Raw genomic sequence first — 19,241 nt, 5'->3', positions numbered from 1 at the left:
AGGACAAAGATGAGCCTGCCCCCCAACCCCCCCTCTCTCTCTCTCTCTCTCTCTCTCCCCTCCTCCTCGGCAAACTCTAATTTTTACCCAGCAAGCTCCTACTTTTACTGCATGCTTTCTTCCCACACTTTTGGCAGTACACTCTGCTTGTACTTGCTCTAGCGGAATCCTGATTTCGTCATTCTCAGCGGTGTGCGCTTGCGATGATGATGATAGCGAGCCCGGAAGTGCGTCTGAGACCAACGGGCGACGCATGTTGTGGGGAACAAAGCGCGCAGTGTCCAAAGACCACCACCATTGGGGAAAGCGTCCATTAATCTAATGCCGGATTAAAGACGGTCCGGTCTCCTAAACAGTGCCAGCGCAGACTCCAACACCCAAACCACTGAGCACAACCCACAATTTAGCCTGTCATTAATTGCAGCTCCACCGTTTCTTTTCTTTGTCTCCTTTGTCTTCTCGATGCTTTCGGCTGCCGGTCGAGCGAAAGTTGCGGGTTTTTTTTTTGCTTAATTTATTCCAGCACTTAATTTATAATCTTTTATACAGTCATATATATATATATATATATATTAATCTCGTATCTAAAATATTCTCAATCATCTATTTATTTTTCCTCCCTTCTCCTATAAATCCAAGACAGATCGATTCAATTATAACATTTCTAATAATATTTAAAAAAAATATTATAACTATATAGTTTTTTGTCGTTTTGTGTTTGAGAAATTTTTTAGGTGTTTGATTTTAGTTGTCAAACCAACCACATTATTATTTTCAACACAGCTCTTTGACATGTAATATATAAAATATATCCATAATTGAGAAGATAATTTGTCTTAGCCTGTTTGACCTGATTAAGGAATACATCATGCAATCCACATCAAGCTAAAATTGCGCATGATTCATTAGATAAAAGACACACGTAGTTAGCTTACCTAATTTAATTAAGTCAACTGTGAAACAGGTCAGAAGAATGCTACATGTAACCTTGACTCGTTAAAATATTATTGACGAATTATTATTATTATTATTTTAAATAATATTGATTATGATGATGGTAATGATAATGATAATAATAACAATAATAATAATAATAATAGTGTTGATGTAAACAACTTTAAGTCGTGGCCTCGAGGCTGATGTGACTTGGTTCGGGTCCGGATGAGGGGGGATCTTCCAGGGACGATCCTCGTGACGGTTGAGGTGGTTGATCGTAGTGGTCCGATCGGGAAGGAATCATCATTTCCTCTGGGAAGAAACTCCTCGCTTGAGTGTTTAGTGGGAGACCTCCGCCTTCGTGTCTGCACAAAGGTCAGGTCGGGGGAGCTCGGCTCGACCCATCCGACGATCAAGTTAGTGAATAATTGCAGGGGTTTTTTTATCTATGCTGGTGTCCTCTCCCTCCACCCCTCCCCTTTTCCTTAGAGCGCGAGGGTTTTTATAGGGAGGATTACCGTTGCTTGATGTGTATGTCCCGCAGGGAGTAGGATCGTACTTTTGGTAGCTTCTGATATCGTCGTTGGCGTGACGTGAGGGATCGAGCCTGAGCAAGGTGTTAATGTGTCTTGATAGACGTTTTTCGGTCCGTATTGACCAGGTGATGTCAGGTCAATAAAGACATGATAGCTGATATCACGCGAGTCTTATTGTAATTATTATCTTACTTAAGGTACAACAATGACATAGACTGTCAGCTGATGATAATGAAGGTGGATATTAATTGTGGTAGCGGAAACTATACTAGTTGGAAAAAGATACACATCAATAACGATAACGATGATATTGATTACGGTGCAAAGAATGGTAACGATGGAGACCACCGTTAATGGCTGACAGCCGCAGCCCCCCTCTCGAGAGTTCCTCTATTCACGACCGTGACAGTATTACTGCCCGCGTCACAGAGGATTCTGCAGTGGATAAGGTGCCATCGTTACCGCCGGAGGTGTGATGGTGTTCACCATGAATGCATTTTTGGCCCCCAGTCCCCATCGCTGCTGCAACTGCACAGCGACCTCCCTCGCAGATCGTCAACTCCTGTAGCTTTTGATGGTTTCGACACCCGTTGTTTTTGATCGAACCACGCACGGGAAAGTTGTATCAGTCTGCGTGAAAGAGAGAGAGAGAGAGAGGTAACGATCATGCAGTAAATCCTGGGAAACAGTCGCATGGTTCGTCTTCGGTAATGGCGTCAGGGAGTCTTGAATGGCTGGAGCGGGCAAAGATGAAGCGCGGCAAACCCACGTGCATGCACTGCGTGAAGGCGAGAAATTACCGAGGCCGTGAAACGCCCATGGCGGACAAGCAGAGAGGAATCGACAGCACGCCATCTCCACGCCTGCTACCGTCGAGAGACGGTCAGAGGGAGGGACCAGAGAGGGCGGTGCTGCTGTCGCCGTGTCCTTTTTTCTGCTCTTACTACGGTAAATCCTGGGTGGTCAAATGTTGGTCCCAAAACATTAAGGTACGAATCTAAATCTTTTAATTTTCATATTTTATAATAATTATAAGATACAAAATATTCTTTTTATAAAATAATATCTTAAAATCTCTCTTAATTTATTTTAATTTTAATTAAAAGTATATGATACCGATTTAAGTGTCTAAAAGAATGAACTGCTCAAGGAAAGAAATGCTCGTGTGACTAAGGGACTAACTATAAAATGGATAAATCGAGATGAGGTGTGACCTTTCTCACACTCACCTAATATATTTCAGGAGATCGAACTGAGCAACAGAGAGATCAAATTAGCATTAGCGTCAGAGTAACATTGTCAAATATGCTACTAGCAATAATGTTGAGCGAGTCATCATGAAGATTTTTGATGTTCCGATTCTCAAAACGTGATGGCATTTTCAAAGTGGATGGAATCAGCTCAATTCCGATGTGGATTGACTTAGTTCTAACGGATCCTTTAGAGCAAGCCTCGCACGAATTTGAAGTTGGGCCAAATGGGCCGATAAGCCCGCCAATTGTTCTAATCAAACCTGGTGAAATATACTAATAAGTGTTAGATTAGAGAGTGGCATAAAAAGGTTTAATTAGAAAATATAATTAATATTCTTAATTTAACTATAGAAATTATTTTTTTAATATTAATAATTAATAAGAGTATTAATAATTAATAGTTCTATAAATTAATGGGGATATATTAATCTCGCGTCCGCGTTTGGTCGCGAAGCATTGATCCGTTATGAGAGGCCATCAAAGTCGGGATCGGTCCAATCGGAAGTCGTCCGTAATGATACCACAGCAACGGACGGTTGCGATGTGGATTTTGGGACATGCTGCTTAAAAGTGCAGTTGGAGAGGATCCGCGTCCCAAATGCGCCGACAGTGGTCGTAAGCGTGTGCTCTTCAAGTGAAAGTTCGTTCGTCCGTGGAGCGCCTCGTCTCAGATCTGGCGGGCAACGGGCGCTGCAAATCTCCGATGCCGCTCGTCGATTCCGCAAGCGCAGGTGATTTCCATTTGATTCAACAACGCCAAACCCTCGATCTCTTTCTTTTTCCCGTTTCTTGCGAGATTTGAACTCCGTTGGTCGCGCCGCTTTGGATTCGGTGTCCCTTTTGCCTAGATTTCCCTTGATCCATCTACCTAGCGCTGTAGATTTGGACCTGTTCTTCTCTTTACCGTATATTAGGTTTAAAGAGTTCTTTTTGGTTTTCTTTTTACTTGTAAGAATGCTATCTTGATCTCCCCCTTCGTTTACGTTGTTCATCAGCATAAGATATTGCTACAACTGGAAGCCATGGCAGCAAGAAGAGCAGTGAATCAATCTCGACGCTTGCCTGACAGCGCAAGCATTCCGCTTGTCAGCTCACTGCACCCAAAGTCACGGAGCACGCCATTGTTATCTGTCGGGCTGGTCCTCCTGGTATGGTCCTTCCTTGCTTTCTTCATATAGGTGCAGAATCGTGCAAATTGACAGAATGCTCTTTCTGGAATTGCAGGGTGCTTTTCTTCTCATTGGTTACTCCTACAGCAGCTCTGGTACGTGAAATTTCCCATAAAGATTTTTAGTGTCTGTGGTTTTTGCAATTGCTTCCTGTCGTTCTGGTTAATTAGCTGATGTCTTATTCCGTTTGACATGTGATGTGACCATTTAACCTTCTAATGGCCAGGTGGATTGGCCAGTGACAAGGAAGCAATACACAAAGGTGAAGGTGTGTGTCGTTTTCTTCGTTTCATCCTATCAGTATTGTGTCAAAAAATCTTCCGGGCTGTTCAAGAGTTATTTCGGAATGGTTCTTTTTTTTATACTGCCTCACCCACCCTTCAATCTTTTCATATGTATGGCTGTTCTGGTGAAAGCCACATCCTATTTCCTTATAGTTAAACTTTGATTGGGATGTCTAGAATGGTTTGATATCGGTATTCGGTACTTTCTTTGAATCTCATTTATATATAATGTAACCATATGCCTATTTCGCTAAGCCATTTGCCTCATACTACAATAAGGTTGATTTCAGGTGGAGATCGACTTGGAATTGCACTTTATATTATATAGCTTAATGTGGGGCAAGAATCTTGATGCTACAGCTCCTTTAGCCTTGCCAAATGTCATATGCTGTAGTTCTAACTGTGTGGTTTGCCCTCTCCTTTCCGACCTTGGATTATTTTTCTCCGTTATTCGCAGGTGCTTCCTGCACATCAGAAGTTCATCGGGCGATACCTTTTCTGAAGAAGGCTTATGGTCAAACCATGCGCAAGGTTTTGCATGTAGGGCCTGACACTTGTGCGGTTGTTTCTACATTGTTAAAAGAAGATGATACTGAAGCTTGGGGTGTGGAACCATATGACTTGGAGGATGCTGATAGTAGTTGCAAGAGGCTTATTCGTAAAGGATTTGTGCGTTCAGCTGATATCAAATTTTCTCTGCCATATAGGCCAAAGTCGTTTTCTGTTGTCATTGTCTCAGATGCATTGGATTACTTATCTCCGAAATACCTTAACAAGACGCTTCCAGACCTGGCAAGAGTATCATCTGATGGACTTGTTATATTTGCTGGTAATTATTTATCTTGTGCTAATCTATTATGAAGCAATATTTTCCAAATTCTGTTTGAAACCTTGAGAGTATGTCAAAAGCCTTATTTTTTGCTGTCGTGGTTGGTTACACACAATAATGTTTAATATGTAAGGAAACTAAAACATCCAATTTTTTTTAGGATTTTACTTTGGTAAGATCAATATTGAACTTGGTTCTGTTACATAGAATACATATAGATTTGAAAGGACTGGTTTGGTACTATTGAAATCCATAAGTTTTTAGGTGTCATTGTTCAGGATGAGTACACTTTTCAGTCATGATGATTACCTTTTGTTTGTCATGATGAATACTTTTGTTTAGAATTTGGAAGGATATCTAATTTCTATACGGCATGAACAATAAGTTCTACTAGAATTCGAAAAAATCACTGTCAAACCAGTCATGATTAATAGCGAGAGAATATGTTTGTCTTCTAGTTCAGCATGATTGGATTACTGTCTCCATTGTCATATTGTACTAATCAGAGTTGATGTCTATCGCTATTTTGTTTGGTTTTTAAATTGCTGTTGAATTGGACTTCTGGTGTAATTTATCATATCTGGTGAAGGATCTCTGAGTTTGGGTCTTACTGCTAAGCTTACTTTTAAAGCCACATAGGTTCCACTTGTCATCCACATTTTGGCCTTCGGTTTGTCTATGTGGTGCTTTTAACTGTCTTGAGACAATTTTATCTTACAGTTATAATACATGGTTTGTATTCTCATATGGGTTTTGTATGCATTACCTTCTGGATAAGAACCAGTACTTGGAGTAATAACCAACATAAAATCATAGAAGTGTGGAAATTAATTAATTGGTAAGCTCATTTAAACCTATAAATTGGAGAAGTAAAGTTTGGATACTGTCTTGAATGTTGGGATGGTAATCCTCTTGAATGGAGAATGAAATATGGCATTGTCCTCTCTCCTTGTTCTTGTAGCAATTTGCAATTGCATTTCATTCCAATAAGATCTGGATAGTTTCTATTGTTGATCATCATTTGTCAAGTTTTGCATCTTAGCCTTGCTTATAGTGGCATTTTTGTGCAACATAAAAGCCTATGCTTTATGTAAAAGTTATATCTACTCTCAAGTTAGACACTCAAATTTAAAGTAAATGTTCATTGTTCTAGAATCGTTCCTAATGTTGTAGGTTATCCAGGTCAGCAGAGAGCCAAGGTTTTGGAGCTTGCAAAATTTGGAAAACCGGTATGTCCTTCAATTAATATACATCTATTATACTGGGACTTCAATTTACGGGGAAGCTATTGTCAACCCTTCCTATTGAGCATTTAGACCTTGTCATGGTTGCTTTACAGCTGTCTACTACCATTTTGATTCTATTTCAACACGATGTGGCTTTCCAACTTTTAGTCAGCCATAATGTTATTGACAGTGTGATCTTATTAGAATTAGAACCTTCAGTCTCTCTTTTATTGGGCAGTCTTATTAGATTCATCTTGTTCTGGGTGGACCAACAAAGCCGAAAGATACAGCAAGCCTGTCTAGCTTTTTAGGAACAGTAAGTTGGGAGGTCATCTTATGAGCATTAACAACTGATGAAATTATACTAAATGCAATGCAGAGCTCTGAGTTTGAAAAATGATCTAGAAAGAATGCGGGAGAGCTTGATCAAATTAGAATGAGTACATTATAAAGTCCAAATATATTGTGGAGCTTTAATGATGAATAATTCTTAATTCAAATCTTACCAAACTGTATGTTGGGGTCACAAATAGCAGGGACAAAGCTTGGGATGGGAACTTTACCCAAAAAAAGGTGATTTTCTATTTGTCAGTGCTTCTGTTATCCATCTTGGTCAAGGTAATATGCAGTCTTGCGGCCTACTTCTTTCGAGAATGCTGAAAATGTTAGTCAGCATCGAGATACTTGTGAATTTACAGTGTTCTTTATATTAATCTCTCATCGCTTTAAGCTCCTTAATCTGACAATAAAAATAGTGTTTGTTCGTGTTGCTACCATGGCTTTAGTTGCAGCAGTCTTACCATTGTTTTGTTAAGCATTCCGAATCGGTGATAATTCCATGCTTTGGTTTGTAGGTTAAATTGCGGAGTTCATCCTGGTGGATACGATATTTTGTTCAGACTGGCTTACAAGAGAATGAAGCTGCCACGAAGAAGTTCGAGCAGGCTGCAAGCAAGAGCTCTTACAAACCGAGCTGCCAGATTTTTCACCTCGTCTCATAGATGATGGGTCGTTTCTGCTATGCTGTGGACACTGCCAAAGTACTTTGTGCACCGTCAATTGTTGTATTCAACCACTCGAAGTATCACTGTACTATTGGAGTTTTAGGAGCACCGTCTCCTCTGTGAGGTTTTAGATTTCCGTTGGATGTAATTGTATGACTTGGACTAGTTAATTTAAGCCTATGAGTTAAATAAAACATATATTTTGGTACGTTTACATGACCACATGACATTCTTTTATTATTTACATCCTAAAAGAACTATCAAACCTTAACATGCATAATACCCTTATCTCAAGTTACTAATAATATCAATATTATTATAATAATAGCAATAATAATTTTACAATACAATAATTTATTATGATTATTATTGTTATTGAATATATATATATATATATATATATATATATACATATATATATATATATATACATATATATGTATATATATATACATATATATGTATATATATATATACATATATATATATATATATACATATATATATATATATATACATATATATATATATATATACATATATATATGTATATATATATATATATATACATATATATATATATACATATATATATATATATATACATATATACATATATATATATATATATATATACATATATGTATATATATATATATATATGTATATATATATATATATATGTATATATATATATATATATGTATATATATATATATATATATATATATATATGCACACACACACACGCACAGACATCTCCCAGGATAACCAACTCATCGGTATGCATCGGGTATAAGTGCAGAGGACGGAAAGGGTAAAGGAGAACCTTCTCCCATGGCGACCGACTTCTCTTCTTCTACTCGGAGACTATTCAGGAGCGTACGGCGCGGCAACTTTCGTCTACGAATTGGATTTCGCGTTTCATTTTCCGTGTTTTTGGTTCTTCATCGTAATATTATCTGCGGTATCTTTTGCCCCATTCTTGGTTTCTTTACCCTCCGCAGTTGATCTATCTGGCGGTTCAAAGATGCCGGATCGCGGAGACTCTCTGCAGACTGTCGATCTCGATCAGATGCTTCCGCGTGTCGAATCCTCCATTCATGCGCATCTCTAGTGAGAGCCCGAACGCCAGTATACTTTTGGTTCAATCGGTAGTTCGAATTTTCTGTGAAGCATCTCAGATTTTATATGAATGACCAGTTTCAGACACTGGGGTCGGAAGCAGCTTGGTGGAGTTCCAGGACCTGAACCGGGGAATGTGTTCCGTTTCATCCGACAAATGGGGTAATGCTCGATAGTTGATCTAGAATAATGATTGTGATTTCTAACTTCCATCTAACTTAAATATCCTCTCATCTTGTTGGGAGTCATCGCTATATGATTGTTCTACCTGTCATTTGATGATTGCATACGTTTAGTTCTTTAGGTTGGTAATAAGAGGTTTCGTAAACCTTTAGTTCTTTAGGTTGGGAGTCATCGCTATACACCTTTAGTTCTTTAGGTTGGTAATAAGAGGTTTCGTAAACCATAACTAAATGCCCATAATTTGTTGCATAACTGATGAAACATAATAATAGGTTAAAAAACCATAGTTGGTGAAACCCATCCAGTAAAATGGGAGTAAGTGTACGTTCTGGAGTAATGGTTTGCTGGCAGGTTCAACACTTAGGGAACTTGAACTTAAGGTACAGGTTGCACGTCATGTACTGGCAGATTGTCATGTACGTGTACATTGTGGAATAAGCTTAGCGATATTAGACTGAAGATACAGGTTGCACATGCCATCTAGTGGGAGGTTGTCATGCCAGATCCCTTGTGGCATAATGTGATGTCTAATGGTATGCATCTGTATCATATGTTGCTTCTGCCTCTTGCAGCAAGTTGAATTGCAGCCTGGCATGATACAAGAGAATCAATACTCAAATCTTTGGTATTAACAAATGTAACATGAGTTCTTATTTCATGGTTCCTAGCTTGATTAGGAAAAACACATGCAACAAACAAATTCCACCGATAAAACAAGAAAAGGAGAACTGAGGGAGAGTCATGAGGAGGATAGGGATGGCAGAAGATAGCTGAGGGTCAATCCAATTGACATTTAGCTGAATTTAAAGGTGGTGCAGAAGTAAAAACATAGATACTACTTGAACAAAAAAAATGGTAATCTGTGATTATCATTTTTCAACTTTTTCAGCTAAATCAACTCTCATTGTATTCATTGAATCAGGAGCATCAGCCCTAACAAATTTCTGAAGATATTCCTTTGAGTAACTCTATTCCTGCCATAAGAGATGACATAAATTGATAATTTAACTACACAGTGAAGAACAAGAATAGGTGTAAGAGAAAAACTTTTTTATTTATAATATATTTCTAGGAGTTGTTTTTCTGAAGTTGGTTTCTGCATTGAGAATTTCAGGCCATAATCATAGAGTGGCTTTATTGTTGGGTACTTGAGTGTATGGGTTAATCGTGTCATTGTACATGTTAATAAATCCCAATATTCTCATCAGTTGCTGTAAAAGGTAAAGCCACCCAACATTCTCATTAGTGCCTCTAAAAGGTAAAGCCATTCATGTAGTAAACACCTGTAATCATATATGTTAGCACATTCTGCAATTCATTCAAACCAAATGAAAGGCATCTGATTTGAAAGAATACAAGGTAAAGCAATTCATTCACAACAAATGAATCATCAGTCAAATGTCCCAGAATTTAAAATTTTCGTTATCCAAATTTTGAACTATGTTTCAGCACTAACTTCTTGGCTCACAATGGCTACCAGCTACTTCGTTTTTATTACATCCAAGTTCTTGAATGAAATTCTGCATAATGTAAGATGTTATTTTCCCCTTGTCCTTTTGCCTGTTAATCTCCCAATTTCAAAATTTGGAGTAAAAGTTGAGTAAGATTTCAATTACATTGATTACTGCTGAACTACTGGTTCTTGTAACTGCTTCAAATTAAGATGCGGATTATCTATAACATACAGTTCATTCCTTCACATGGGCTTCCTTATATTTGTACGTTGAATTTAAGTGTTTCCCTTCTCTGTTGTTGTGGAGCATGTCTCCATATAAAAAAAGAGAGTGATTTCGTAAGTTTGAAAGGCCTTCTTGATGAAAGGGATTTGCATATTTTGTAAGAAATCGTACAATTGTTTTCTTTCATTTTTTATGTATTTTGCCTTTCTGATAAAGATTCAATCAGTTTATTTACCATGTACTATTTTTTTCTTTTTCATTTGCAGATGGAATGCTGTCAATAACAACTACTGGTAAGTTGTTATTTTGCTTAAATAACAACTTAATTTGTTAGAAATTTCATCATACCAGAATTAAATTTGCTTAGATCCTTACTTTTCTGATAATAATTAAAATATGGTCTATGAAATTCCTATGCTCATTTATAGTAAGGTTGGCCTTTATAAATTTTGTTAACTTGAGTCTGTAATTCTAAGGACTTTCTGTAAATGATTTTATTCCTTATGATGCATTTCTGATTCTACTGAGTACTCCATAGATAAGCTAGCATGGAAGTGCAACAAATGGCACACTAGTATATCCCATGTCACCGAATAAAGCAACCATCATTGACCCTGACATTTTCAGTTCTCTTGCATCTTCACCATTCTTATCAGTATAATCAGGAAACCTTGCAGCCCATGTAAGTTTCAGTTATTTTTATTGATGTTCAGGTCTTGGACTTGGTTGCTATATGGAGTTATGCATTATTAATGATTTTAAAAGAATTGACATGCTGTGGAAACATCTTACACACAATTAGGTGAAGATCAGAAGGACCATCAGAGAATGAACATATGTAAACATGTGCTTCTTTATTAAATATTTGAACATCAAACATCTTTTCCTCTTTGACTTTATGACATTTTGCAGCTCTTCCAGTGGTTAAGAAAAAGCTGTTCCCCAACAACATAAAGAAAATATGCAACCTGATAGTACTTAGATAATTGACCATATCAGTCAAATATTATTAATAAAATTAAGAACTCTTGAAAGTTGGAGATGTTCTAAAGTTTATCGTCTTCTATACTGACAAATTGCAGTTTACATGCAGTCAAAACTTTTAGAACTTTGTGAATCAAGTGGTAACACTACACTGAAGTGTTATGCTCAAATTCTTGGCATTTAATGGATCCTGTGTCAAACTTCTCTTACATGTCATTAGTGCTATTTCCTATGATGCCTCATTTGTCTTGAGATGGTTTTTCTTAGACATTTAAGTGTTTTTCGTTGACATGTTGAACTTGTACCAACAGTTCTTCAATAATTTATATTTTTATATATGGCTGCAAACATCAATTGCATGTTCAGCTATGTGCTTACCTTAATATGTAAAGTAAGGTACTTTGATGAATAGTCAATTACTCCAGCTATTATTCTTATGCAGTAATGTTGTAGATATAGACTGGTCATATTGTGTATTGAACTTTTGGTCCAGGAATAAGAGACAAAGATATACATAACTACCATCTGAATCTTAGAGAAGCATTAACTTCTAAATTAAGGTTGAATACATTACCACCCACATGCAAGAATCATGGGACATTCAGGCAAGTTTTGCTAGATTATTCTGTATTTCCGTTGCACCTTCCAATACGATCATCTCTTTGATGTTGGCAAATCATTGGGATAGTTAAACTTATGCATCTAAAACTACATTTTAGTGGGACCGAAGTTTGCTTTTCTACTGCAGAGGAAGACAACATTGATGACTTCATGGCATGGGTGTTTCCCTTTGTTCAGAAGGTTCATCTCTGTGCCTGCTACTTAAATCTAGTCTGAATGTAACAAAGTGAATATAATGGAAATGCTATATGATGAGACAGTTCTATTTACCTTAAACATGAACAAAAATAAAGAGAATGAATAGTTCTGGATCCAGCATATAAGTTGAAAAGCAAGATTACATACCTTTCATTGATTTCAAACCATATAATGATATCTAGTATCACCCTAGAACAGCCCTTTTTCAGTTTTTCCTAAAAAATCTAGATCCTAGAAAGTTGGCAGCATTTGCATTTTGTGAAAACCATTCCACATCATCAGCATTGAATGTAGTCGACATGGAAAACCAAGCTAGCCTAGCCTATGTGACGTTGGATGGTTCATTTTAGAACTTCAATTTAAATCACAACTACCTATTTTAATGGTTTGGGATTGGTGGTATAGCATAATGGCAGCATCCCTTGTCATATTCCTTAATGAAATTATAAATTTGATGGAATTGTAACTTCTTAGTTTCTTAGCATATGTTATTTTAATTTGATCAGGGAAAGCTACAGGCTTCTGGATTCAGTTATACATTTCAAGCATTTGATCCTGTATTAAATCATCCTCTTTTCTCAGACTAGTGTTTCTTTGTCCTTTGCTTTTGCAGATATTTCTACTGAAGACACCTGTAAGTTCATCCATGTAGTTGATTCCTGTTCTAATTGGGAACTGACATCTGTTTGTTTCAGTTGCATCTTAGTGTGCTTCAGTATCGGTAATATGCTTCCAAGTGTTACAAGCTTAGTTACCTCAAGCTATTATCATGCTACTCCAGCCTTGCTGGATACTTCGTTGGATTTCATAACATTGTCATTAAGATGGTCATGTTTCATGATTTATGGTGCAAGGGTCAGACAGATTGAAAGCTTATATAAACATATCTTGGTGTTACTTTTCAGTGATTTCAGGATTCCTCTTCTCAATGAAGTGTTTACCAATTTAGGTTTATGGAATACCTTCTAACTTAAAATAAGGATTCAAATATCTGTAGTACTTGATGAAAATTTTCATCAGCGAATTTAAGGTAGGATGATGTGAAGTATTGTGGTTATAAATGACTTTGACTGTTGCCTGTTCTCATTGCCGCTATATTATACTAAGCCACATGATTGTGAGTTCAGACAACTACAAATGCTATATGTCATCATCATCTTACTGCACTTTCAAGCTTTGATAACCATCCTGGACAATAACTTCATGATCCCAATACGTTGCTGTGAACTTGTCAATTTTCTGATATGGTCCATTCATACTGGTTGCATTTTATTTATGATATCAGGTGAGGTCTTTGCCCTAATGCATCATTTGAAAATTGCATATAGACTCTTTTAACTTAAGGCCCTAAATCTTGAACCATTTATTTCATTTTTGTAAGCTGATGGTCATCACATCAACCATGCTGATTTATTTACTTATTTGAATCGTGAATGTTTTAGTTCTGCATGATTCACTAGATTCAACTTGCTCCTTATGTAGGCACCAAATGGTAGCTTGTGGAATTGCACAAAACTCCTTTGCATTCATATCTAATCATGTCAATGTTTTCTTCCTTGGGCTTTAAAAGTCCTGTTCTTGCTTTCAATAGATTGTTGATTTTAGGGTCCTATTGAAATATCTTTTTCTTTGGCATGCACATCAATTTCTGGAAATAGGATAAGTCTGATGACTATAACTACTCAAACTTGTACAGAATCTTGCTGTGGATCTCACAGTTGAGCATACAGAAAACCTTGGGTTGCGATACAATCACCTTCATCAAGAAACTGATGACATTTACCTGCCCCTTTCATTGTCAAATAACGAGCGGCTACTTTTAAGCCTTCAGAGCTATGTTCTCAGGCACAGAAATGCTTTAGATAAAGAGTGTCAGCTTTGTTTCACAAGCAGGTAGTCTAGAACATGCCAGTTACATTTTGTTCCAAATGCTGATTAATCTTTATACATTGTAATTGGTAAACATACTTGTTAGAGATCGTGTTCATCTGTTTCTGGAGTTTTTTTTGTATATTTACATATATTTTGGCAGAAAGGATAGATGCCCTTTTTTTATTTGCACTATTTCTTTTATCCTATGCTTCCCTTAGGTGTCATTGATTTAAGAGGACCAAATTGTCATTTTGTATTTATTGTATTAACTTCTGAGACTTTACATTAGAAGTGTCAACGGGTTTTGGTTGAGATGAGGTATTAAGGACAGATAGTGCTGACCCAAAACTGATCTGATCCACCAACAGGTCAAAATTTCTTGACCTGAGCTTGTACATGTGGTTAATAAGTTAGGTTGGCTGGCTTTGATAAAATTTGCTTCAGAAAATAATCAGCATTAGATCAGGGTGAACCTTAAGGAAGCACATGTTTGATCCAAACCTGATTTTTGAAAGGATCAATTTTTTTTTAATTGGACCTTAACCCATAAACCCCAATGGCTTAGGTCTGGTTTGACAAATTATTTCACCCAATACAATGTAATTATTGTTCATTATAAACTGTTTATAAACTATTGTACAATTATTATGTTATGTGCAATGTCGAATGTGAAAAAAATTGTTCATCAATTGCCAAAATCTCTATCCTAGAATTCTAGCTACTGTAATTTATAGATTGTTTTCTTTGTTCCAAATAGAGATCATTTAAAGTTTGGAACTGGGGTTGCAAGCAACATCCAAAATGTCAGAGATTCTGGACGGATAGTGGAAGTGGCAATAGTGATAACATCTGTGCAATCACAATGTTGTCTGTGGCGATTGAGCTATGCTACTTCACAGGTTTATATTTTTATCCCTTCATTCCATTTAGCATTACAAAAATATTTCCTTGTGGAACTTAGTTTAACTTTTTAAGTAAAACCATTATCTGAATATTTAAAGTTGAAATGTATCTGTGTGGCTGATTTATTCAATGGAATTTGATTGGGACAGATTGCAAAGTCATTCATGCACCTGTATGTTAAACTATTTCATACATTTGAAATTCGAATTCTTGTTCTTAATTTTTAATTTTGAATTATTTCAGCATCTTAAAGCTGATAATTTCTAATAAACCAGTGGCAGTTGCTGTGATACATGAATTTGACATTTTTGTAAATATGATATTTAACTTTTATACTATGCTATGATTCTGAGAACTATAAGTGGTGAAATTTAGTTCTAACAGTAAAAGGAGTGGTGGTGTAGCTTTAAAGTTATTAGGTTGATGATTGCTTATTTGGTTCGAGATTTTAACCTTTCAAGATAATTGATGTCTGCTTGGACACACATAGAAAGGAAATTTAACTTTCTGGGCAAGTCTTCTATCATGAGTTAGGTCACTATACAATGTTCTATTGTAAATCAAGGGCATGACCAGAGTAGAGATGAATGAGTTGAAACAGGTCTTTGAAAATTATAGACCCACCTAAAGAGATCTTATAAAATTCACTATGATTTTTATTGTTCATTGGCTTGAAATATTTCACCATATCTTTTATCACACTTTTTTTCTTGGAACTCTTTCAGGAGCTTAAATATTTATAGATATTTGTTCTTATGTTCAACTATTTCATGGAAACTAGGATTGGCCAATTGCCACAGCATGCTGAGAAATCTATGCTTATACTTGATTTGATTGAACTTTTATCCCATACAATTATAATATTCAAATTTTGTTCAGGTTATGTACTTCCAAGAATTCACACCCTTTTCAGTCACTCAATCATCGATTGATGCATTGACAAGCATAAATTGGCAAAATTATGGTTTAAGATTAAGGGAAATTATCATGGATGGAGATGGGAATGCAGTGCTTGAATGGGTGGACATGCCATCATTTGGCTACATGGATATTGCCATCCATTGTTACCATCAAAGATATCCAATTTAGGATGTATTGTTCTTGTCAGTTCATACTTCTTAGGATCTTCATTATTTTACAAGCTCATCCTGCTATTTGAGCAAAATTTTCCTTAACCTATTAAATAAAATTGTGACTCGAGAACGCACTTCAGCTGATCGAAATCTCATCAAGAAAGCAGTTAAGATTGCCCTGGATGACTTGAAGGCAAAATATGCAGGCCTTCTTCTCAGCTTTCGTTCCGTCAAGGTATATCTCACCGTCCTTCATCTAATCATGATGCTTTATTGGTCTATATGAGTTTCTAGCATGCATTTCTGCTTCTAGCAAATATCAGATTTCCATATAATTCCTGTTAACTAATTACCAAGATTGTCGCTGCCAAGGCTGGACTTTGGGAGACCAGACATTCCTACTTAGAAATTTTGTAGCCAATTGTACTGATGATATGCCAAGTAGAACAAGATCCTTCTCATGAAAAGTACCATTCAACACATATATTGCATAGTTTTGTAGTTGCATCTAACGACTTGGAAAATACTAATGCAGCATTTTTTACATGTGAGCAAGCTCCCTGTGAGTAAGTCCACTATTGCCAAGTTAAGATGGAAGTCCATCATATCACTAGTTAGGTTTTGTGCAAACTTTCAAACAGGAAACATACTATCATAATGAGAATATCCATCTCATACATGTGAACACAACACCTGATTGTTATCATCGCAATTGATGTCAAAATTAAGCAAATTTGGGGTTAGTCTGTTATTTTATACCTCCAAATAGGGGTGTCCACAGGCCAATTTGTTTGGTGTGGAGGAAAATTTTGGATCAAACTAAACTAGTTCATTTTTTCAGAATCTGAACTGAAACGAAATGAGTTGACAATGAACACCTAACAGAAATTGTTTTGTTCCAATGTGTTAAGGCCCCAAATAGTTGGGGCTTATGGCTTTGTTGTTGTTGTACTATATTTGTGTTAAGGATAATATTTTACCTGTCATGAAATTACATAGTACATGAATGCAACTAATTTTATACTTACGAATGTAACCTATTCTATGTAATTTCATGTAATTTTACGAATGTAACCTATTCCTTACAGTTATGTTCTGCACGTAACTGTAAGGAATAAGTTGTGATGTCCCAACTACTTGGTGCTGAGTATATGGACTCTTATCTGCCTTTAAGCAGTATTTGGAGTAATTTTACTAGTTAATCATTGTTTCTTGTAAAGTTTCCTTGGGTCTCTGTTCATCTCCTCACAGTTTTTGATCTTGGTACCAAACCTTATACCTGTTGCGTTGACACAAGGAAACATTATACCATGGAAGAGGGTTATCTTTTTAATTAGCGATATTAGAACAGGGATCAGCATGAGAATCAGTCTAAAGCTCAGGATACATTTATCCATAATTCGCTGTACAAGGCTTAAATACCTTAAAGAATCTATCATGTTCTCTGGTGCTTTGAATTGTGATTAACCAGTGGATGAGACCTTTAATCTTGTGACGTGAAGTTTTTACTGATCCATGCCAAGAGGGAACCTAATTAAATGGCACAGAAGCAATAAAAACAATGAGATAGGGGCTTGATTTATGAGCAGTTGGGTTAGATTTTGTTTTTGTTGTTGTTACAGCGGAGTTGGACTCAGGTTGCAATGGTAATGGGACCGATGTTGGAGGTCATTGGGAATGCAAACAACCAAAAACAAGGAGCTTATTTACGCGCTTGACTTTTATTTTTTCATGTTACCTGAATCATTTATTCTCTTTCATTTGACCCCTTCTAATTGTTTACTGTATGTTACGTGGTTCTTACCGTTTCTTCAGATCCGCAATCACATTCCCGACCTTTCAAGAACAATTGCCGGTTTGATCTTGTCATCCAATGATCCGGAGTTCCATAGTGAATGTGCTTCCCTTCTCGGACTGCAATCCAATGATGCTTGCACTGAGGAGACAGTTGATTCTTGCATCAGGGAAAAGATTATTAGGATTATAGAAATGAATGATGGAAAGAAGAAGAAGAAGATAGAAAGGGGAAGTGCTCCCTGCCTTTTTGAATGTGAGGGCCACCTAAAAGAACATTGTCCAGAAGGAAAAGATGATGATTCTGAGGAAGGTACGAGTTGAGTTATCGTGAGTTTTAGGTGATTTGCTATATCCAATTAAGATAAGCTTGTAAATGTTATGATTTATCATCTACTAATAACTTGATATAAATAGCTTCTACTTCCAGAATGAGGGATGTGGCTTCGAGCCAATAGATCGGATTACTACCAGAGCTCAAGTATTATACTCAATGAAAGGACCTCATCTACACAGCATTGTCTTATCATGATGCTGGGATTTATTTCCTCGGAAGGAATTTAAATGCACGTGCTCTCCCTTGTTTGGCTAGCTGAAGAGCATTCATGTAGCTTTTAGACTCGGTTGATATATAACTTGGCAGGAAAATTGGGCTTTGGAACTCCTGCGCAATGGATAATTTGGCCACAATTATGGATACATGTTTAGGAATGAACTAATTTCCAGTTTCCATATTGCAGTAAATTTCGACATGGAGCTCAGAGCCAAATATTACATAGCAAATAAGATCTGGATCTCTGCCTGCTTAGTAACCTCCGTTGCTATCGAACGTATAACACAGAGGCATGGCATATAGACTTCACGTTCTTGCATGTAAGCGTAGAGTCTGCTTGTTTGTACCCAGTTGTTAATTTGCTCGTCACTCTGTTCTTCTCATACGCATGGTTTCACGTTCCCTGAAACAACAGGAATGGATGGCGATCCTGCATTCCACCATATCAACGATTAATCATTCGTATGTAAAGAAGCGTAGTCTGCCTGTTAGTACCAGTTGGTAATTGCTCATCACTTGTTGTTACATGCAAGAACGTGAAGTCTATTTATTTTTCTTCTCGTACGCATGATTAATCATTGATATGGTGGAATGCAGGCTCGCCATCCATTCCTGTTGTTTCAGGGCAACGTTGACACTCCAGCAGTGGATTCATGAGCGACAAAAACATCCTTGTTCCTCCAAAGAGCTCAAAACTATTAACCCAGATCTTCCAGGATTGATTGCACTGATGATCCCAGGAGAGACATGAGACACCATCGCGACACCCAGTCGGTGTCTTAATTAACAACGATACAGCAATGGGAAAACACCCAGTCGATGAAGGAATAACATTTTCTTTTTTCCCCAGTAAAATGATTTTGCAGTCATCAGACAGGAGGTCGGTCCAGACCGAGCACTGGAAACCGCAGCCTGGCCTGATATAAATGGACCGGTTTCGTTGTGCACACTGTTAAAAAGGATTTGCCTTTCTTTGATTGTAGTGTTTTGTCGATAGAAATATACGAATCTAAAACAAG

The 19,241-nt window shown here is 36.9% G+C and overlaps 2 protein-coding genes across 5 annotated transcripts; both read left to right on the top strand.

Moving 5' to 3' along the window:
- The first annotated feature begins 3,299 nt into the window (after window positions 1-3,299).
- Window positions 3,300-7,445, top strand: LOC135652181 (probable pectin methylesterase CGR2). 3 transcript variants are annotated; one of them, XM_065172956.1, is made up of 7 exons: window positions 3,300-3,456; window positions 3,721-3,873; window positions 3,950-3,989; window positions 4,121-4,156; window positions 4,636-5,007; window positions 6,181-6,236; window positions 7,088-7,445. In XM_065172956.1, the coding sequence occupies exons 2-7, from the start codon at window positions 3,748-3,750 to the stop codon at window positions 7,232-7,234; spliced, it is 777 nt and encodes a 258-aa protein (XP_065029028.1). In that variant the 5' UTR covers window positions 3,300-3,456; window positions 3,721-3,747; the 3' UTR covers window positions 7,235-7,445. The 3 variants fall into 3 exon arrangements, with proteins under 3 accessions (XP_065029028.1, XP_065029029.1, XP_065029027.1); XM_065172957.1 differs by having other exon boundaries at window positions 4,121-4,162; window positions 6,190-6,236; XM_065172955.1 differs by having other exon boundaries at window positions 4,121-4,162.
- A 546-nt stretch (window positions 7,446-7,991) lies between these two features.
- Window positions 7,992-19,199, top strand: LOC103972655 (type 2 DNA topoisomerase 6 subunit B-like). Of its 2 annotated transcripts, XR_010502098.1 has the most exons (15): window positions 7,992-8,119; window positions 8,245-8,353; window positions 8,441-8,524; window positions 10,491-10,517; window positions 11,702-11,813; window positions 11,928-12,009; window positions 12,641-12,661; window positions 13,724-13,920; window positions 14,657-14,798; window positions 15,682-15,878; window positions 16,011-16,110; window positions 17,691-17,982; window positions 18,410-18,542; window positions 18,638-18,723; window positions 18,820-19,199. XR_010502098.1 is itself a non-coding variant. In XM_065173065.1 (13 exons), exons 1-13 carry the CDS (start codon window positions 8,075-8,077, stop codon window positions 18,125-18,127), a joined length of 1,470 nt encoding a protein of 489 aa, XP_065029137.1. In that variant the 5' UTR covers window positions 7,992-8,074; the 3' UTR covers window positions 18,128-18,401. The 2 variants fall into 2 exon arrangements, 1 of the variants encoding a protein (XP_065029137.1); XM_065173065.1 differs by lacking the exons at window positions 18,410-18,542; window positions 18,638-18,723; window positions 18,820-19,199 and adding an exon at window positions 18,087-18,401 and having other exon boundaries at window positions 15,682-15,879; window positions 15,991-16,110.
- Window positions 19,200-19,241: the final 42 nt, after the last annotated feature.

Source organism: Musa acuminata, chromosome BXJ3-11, assembly GCF_036884655.1.
Source record: "Musa acuminata AAA Group cultivar baxijiao chromosome BXJ3-11, Cavendish_Baxijiao_AAA, whole genome shotgun sequence".
In the NCBI taxonomy this organism is placed as follows: domain Eukaryota; kingdom Viridiplantae; phylum Streptophyta; class Magnoliopsida; order Zingiberales; family Musaceae; genus Musa; species Musa acuminata.
Note: the sequence above shows the minus strand (reverse complement) of the source record. Positions and strands in the feature narration are given on the sequence as shown.